This window comes from Pediculus humanus, genomic scaffold, assembly GCF_000006295.1.
Source record: "Pediculus humanus corporis 1103172107770 genomic scaffold, whole genome shotgun sequence".
Lineage (NCBI taxonomy): Eukaryota > Metazoa > Arthropoda > Insecta > Psocodea > Pediculidae > Pediculus > Pediculus humanus.
In genome coordinates, this window is record NW_002987368.1 from 174,881 (window position 1) to 180,276 (window position 5,396).

At 25.2% G+C, this 5,396-nt stretch overlaps 2 protein-coding genes across 2 annotated transcripts in view; one reads left to right on the forward strand and one right to left on the reverse strand.

Moving 5' to 3' along the window:
- Phum_PHUM356850 (uncharacterized protein) overlaps positions 1 to 901 on the forward strand; it is a gene marked incomplete at both ends in the record, with an annotated part of 13,908 nt that extends 13,007 nt beyond the window's left edge. The window contains 3 exons of the mRNA XM_002427918.1: positions 93 to 391; positions 480 to 605; positions 713 to 901. Of these exons, the coding sequence (XP_002427963.1) occupies positions 93 to 391; positions 480 to 605; positions 713 to 901 (614 nt within the window). The remainder of the gene's footprint in view (positions 1 to 92; positions 392 to 479; positions 606 to 712) is intronic.
- Positions 902 to 4,906: 4,005 nt separating this feature from the next.
- Phum_PHUM356860 (G-protein coupled receptor, putative) overlaps positions 4,907 to 5,396 on the reverse strand; it is a gene marked incomplete at both ends in the record, with an annotated part of 656 nt that continues 166 nt past the window's right edge. Inside the window, 2 exons of the mRNA XM_002427919.1 lie at positions 4,907 to 4,923; positions 5,006 to 5,317. Coding sequence (XP_002427964.1) covers positions 4,907 to 4,923; positions 5,006 to 5,317 — 329 coding nt within the window. The remainder of the gene's footprint in view (positions 4,924 to 5,005; positions 5,318 to 5,396) is intronic.

Below are 5,396 nucleotides of genomic sequence, written 5' to 3' on the forward strand. Positions count from 1 at the left end.
GTAAGACAACAACAACAAATGTATCGATCGATCGATTATTGATTAGACTAATTGTTTTTCTGTTTGTTTGTTTGTTTTCCGATAAAAAAAAGCTTATTATATAATATTCCTTTCGTTTGATAATCCAAAAACTCCCGATGGAGTCGACGATTCTGGAACAAATCCAATGCAAAGCCCAGTTGAATCCATAATGGCAATGTTTTTAATGTCTCTGACAAATTTTGGAGAATATTACGGTGCATTCGAAAAGACTGAACACGAATTTGTTGCAAAGTTAATGTTTGTCGTTTACATGGCTATCGTTGCTATATTACTCGTTAACATGTTGATCGCCATGATGGGTAATACGTATCAAAAAATAGCAGAAACGAGAAACGAATGGCAAAGACAAGTACGTTGTTTAACGTTGATGAATGTCACAATAAGATAAAAACAAAAAAGGTTGTGTAATTTTTGTTTGTTTGTTTTGTTATTAACAGTGGGCAAGAATTGTTTTGGTTGTTGAAAGAGGTGTGAGTCCTCAAGAAAGGTTAAAAAAATTAATGCTTTATTCTCAGCCTATGTCTGACGGAAGAAGAGCATTAGTTTTACGATTGCATCAAACGGTAACTTTATTCTTTCCTTTCATTTAATTTATTTTTAAAAATTTTTAGGCGCGTTTAAAAATTTGTTTTTTGAGTTTATTTTTATATTGATTTAAATTTTTTTTTAGCCAGAAGACAAAGAAGAAATGAAAGAAATATTAGATATGAAAAGAATACACAATAGAACGGTTCAAAGGCGAAAAGCTAAAGAAAATAAAAATGTCACGTTTGCTGGTACCCCTAAAAATGGCATTAAAAATCGTTTGCTCGGTCCCGTTCCCCCATTAAAAAGCATACCGTCAAAACCTAAAATTTAATGATAAATAAATGAATAACGTCTTCCAAATTTTTTTGCTTTTTTTTTTTTTGAATTACAAATAAATTAATTATATTAAATAACAAACGACAAACAAAGTGTTCAAAGTTATTATTAAAAAACAAATTTTTTGCTCAATAAATAAATAATAATAATAATAATAATAATAATAATAATAATAATAATAATAATAATAATAATAATAACAATAAATAAATAAATAATAATTATTGATTTTTGTTTTACGGATTTTTTTTTATTTATTCATGACCTGAAAAATATTTTTAAATAAATCTTTTATTACGTCACTTCTGGTGTTACCTTTCCGAGACGCGGGGGGAGGGGTGATTTTATAAAACAAATTTTAATAAAATTTATCATTATTATTTTTTTTTTTGCCCCCCCCCTCTTCCAAATACGAACGAAAATAAAGTTTTAAAATTAAGAAAATAAATAAACGACATATTTTTGAAGAAAATAAATTTTTTTTTCTTTTTTGGGGGAGGGAGAGGGAGGAGGGCGAGATTTGAAAAATTTGAACTCGTTCGATTCATTCAAAAAAAAAAAAAAATTTATTTATAAAAGTTTTGTAATAATATCGAAATGTTTGCTGAGATTAAAAAAAAAAAAAAGTTTATTTAGGTCGACGTCAAAAAGTAAAATTTTATTATTTATATTATTATTATTATTTTCACTCATATTTACGACAATTCGTTTTTATGTTTGTCGGAACTTTTTCAACATTTATTCCAGGCAAGAATAAATGCCTGAATATCAGTGATGCTTCATGCCTGATAGATCGGTTCCGTCTTGTTATAATCTATGAAATCACAATAATTCATGTAAGTCTCACTGAAACCATATTATTTGATGGAAACGAGTTATTTCCTGTACTGGGCTCCAGTGACTGTAGAGTGTCCAGGAACAGGAAAAGTGAGATTCACAACCTTGTCGAGCTGACTCAGGTCGACAGTAGAACAAGTTTTTTATCTTTAGTTCAATCTTTATCTTGTTCTCATTTTGCTCTATTACACTTATGAATCAGTCATCATATAACATTTTCCTTAGAACTATTTTAATACTTAATTTTCCTACTATTTTCCTCCTTTCATAATTTTTTCTCATGCATTTTATCCTTATTTTATGCACAATCTACAAATTACAATTTTGTACCTATAAACTTAAATAATCTGAAGGCAGTTCAGAGTTTTTCTAATCTTAATTAAAATTTTACACTAAAAATATGAAAAAATTTGTTTAAATGTATCAGAAAAACATAAGATTCAAGGAGGTATAAAATAAAATAATATTTTAACAAAATTCCCGCTTAGAATAAAATGCAACAGTGGATTCCCGCTTAAAATATATGTAAATATTAGATTTCTGCTTAAGTAAAATGTAAACATTTAAATTCCCCCTTAAAATAAAATGTAAACAGTGGATTCCGCTTAAATCAGGTGTACGGAGATAATATAATTTTATATTCTTTTGATACCTTAAATTAATTAAATACGAGAATTTTTAATACTTTTAAACGCAAAATATGTTAAAATGTATCAGGCAAACATAAGAAAATGGAGGTGTACAAAGATTTATATCCCCCTGATATAAAAAATTTTTACGTTTTTTCGAGTTCCATTTTTTAAAAAAAAGAAGCTTATTATTATTACTATTACTACACTGCCGCATTTGATGAAGATTAAAATACACCGAATGTTTTTTTTTTTTTTTTTTTTTTGCAAAATTTTTCATTCCAGGTAAAAATATCGAAAAGATTTTTAATTTTTGTTTTTTTTTTTATACTATTATTATTATCATCATCATCATTATTAATATTATTGGAAGATTTCTTATTTCGATCGAAAATTTTTTCTTTTTCTTCTTTTTTTTTTTTCATTTATTCCGCGAAAATTAATTTAAAATTAATTAATTAACATTTACGTAGGAGGTTAAAAATATAATTATTACCTATTATAGAATTAATAATAATAATAATAACAACAACGTAATTTAAGTTCATTATTTTAGACGTTTTTTAACAAATTAATTTTTTTAAATGAAAAAAAATAAAATATAATATTAGAGAGAAAGAGACAGAGCAAAAGCGTGCGAGAAAGCAAGAGAGAGACAGATAGCAAGAGATGAAGAAAGAAAGCGAGAGAGAGAGGTTGAAAATTATAATCATATTAATCACATTTACACGCCGCCATTAACAAGTTAGTGTAAGTAAACAAAAATTGTTTTAGACTAAACTTGTGAAAAAAAAAAAAAATTAAATAATACCTATTTAATACTAATACTACTACTACTATTACTATTAATAATAATAATAATAATAATAATAATAATAAGAGTAAATTTTTTAAAAATTCGAAATCATCAAAGATCAAAGTATCAAGAACAGATAAAAAAAGAAAAAAATTTCGAAAAAAACAAATAAATAAATAAAACGTTTTTTTTTTTTTCAACGTGCGACATTTTTCCCTGTCGTCGTAATAATTAACTAATTATTTGACGCCATAAGACACAATGTATAACAAAAGTAGATTTTTTTTTTTGTTTTTAAAAAAAATAAAATAAAATTCGGTAAAATATTAGCGGATTTAAATAAATTATATACCTATGTATATATATATCAACATTTTCCATTTTCTAAAATTACACAGATATTAATAAAATTTACGTATTAATGAAAATATAAAATTAAAATCACATGGGAAAATGAAAAAACATTCGTGTGAAAGGTAAAGTAAAATTTCACAGTTCATTATTTAAATAATAATAATAATAATAATTTTCTCTCCATATGTGTCTCTCACATTTAATCAAAATCAAACTTGCGACATGTTGTCATTACTAAAAAAAAAAAAAAGGTATTTTGTTTTAAATAATAATAATAATAATAATAATAATAATAATAATAATAATAACGAAATGAAAATAAGTAAATTTAAAAAAATAAACGTAAATCTTTTTGAATGTTCGATGATAATCTTTTATCTCTTCATTGTTTTTTTTTTTTGATAAGGAAAACAAAACCCCAACGATTTTAAATATTTAACGCGAAATACTCGAGAGGAGGAAAACATACCTGATCCTTCAAGGTACATAAGAAAATAATAAAATTATTTCCATGATGCATTTCAACGTCGTTTGTATTAATAAATATTTAAATTAATTTTTTTTTTTTTTTATCTCAGAATATTCTAGATTTTTGCTTTAATCGATTTGAAAAGTAGGAAAAAAAAAGTAATAAACGAATTTTTTATTTTTTTTGTCTCCCAAAGGGGAGGGGGAGAGGGTGGTAATCAAGAGTTATATAAAAAGTAATTTAAATTATTAAAACAAGTAATATTATTATTATTGTTATTTTTTTTTAAAATCCCCATTCGTCTAAAAAAAAAAAAAACATGCAGCGAAAATTTGTTTAATTTTTATCGAAGTAATATTATTATTATTATTATTTTTTGTGGTAGTAATAATAATAATAATAATTTAATTAATTAATTTTTATCCAATTTTTTTATCTAGTTAAAAAAACAAACCATACGATATTAATTTTGATATGTTTTCCTTTTTTTTTTTTTTGATTAAAATTTTTCCAGTGATGATGATGATGATGATGATGATGATGATGATGATGATGATGACGATGATATTATTAGGTTAAAAGCATTAATTATGACATCGTTAAATTACGGTGTGATAAAAGAAGAAAGAAAAAAGAAAGAAAGAAAATTTTTTTTCCCCGGTAATAATAATAATTTTCGAATTTTTATTATTATTATTTTTATTAAAATATTTAAATAACAAATTTAATTTGCTTTTGTTTTATTTTAACTTTTTTAATAAAAATAAATTTATGTATAAAAAAAAAAAGCAGAAGACAAAGATGCACATTTTCACTTGGGAAAAGTTAAATAATAAATTTTTTTTTACAAAGGTTTAGCCGAACACGATTCAATAATTTCCGTTGTTGTTGTTGATACGTTATTCATAGGAAAAACTATTGTTGCACTTTCCCTAGAAGAACCTTCATCTCCACCCCCACTCCCACTCCCACCGCCATTACCATTACGTATAGCCAAATTAATTTTTATTTGACCTCTTGATACGTCCATTTGATTATTAGTTGTAGTTCTTTCATTATTTTCTTGCAATCTTTGTTTAAATCTTTTAAATGGTAAAAGTTGATAAAATTCGTGACGTATGTTTATGTTCATCCAACCGTAAACGATCGGATTCGATATGGCTGACGACATGGCGATGACGTGAACAATGGCTAAACCTATGTAAAGCCTTTCCGATGATGCTCTTAGACTCGTAGTGTCTGCAATACCAAAATAACCATCGAGATCTGCAAGAAGTGAAAAACAACCCAAAGGTACCCAACTCACGACGAATATGATAACAATACCTGAAACAAACAAAAAACAAACAATTTATTTTAACACAAATTAAATTTTATTGTTATTGTTGTTATCGTCTTCGTCTGC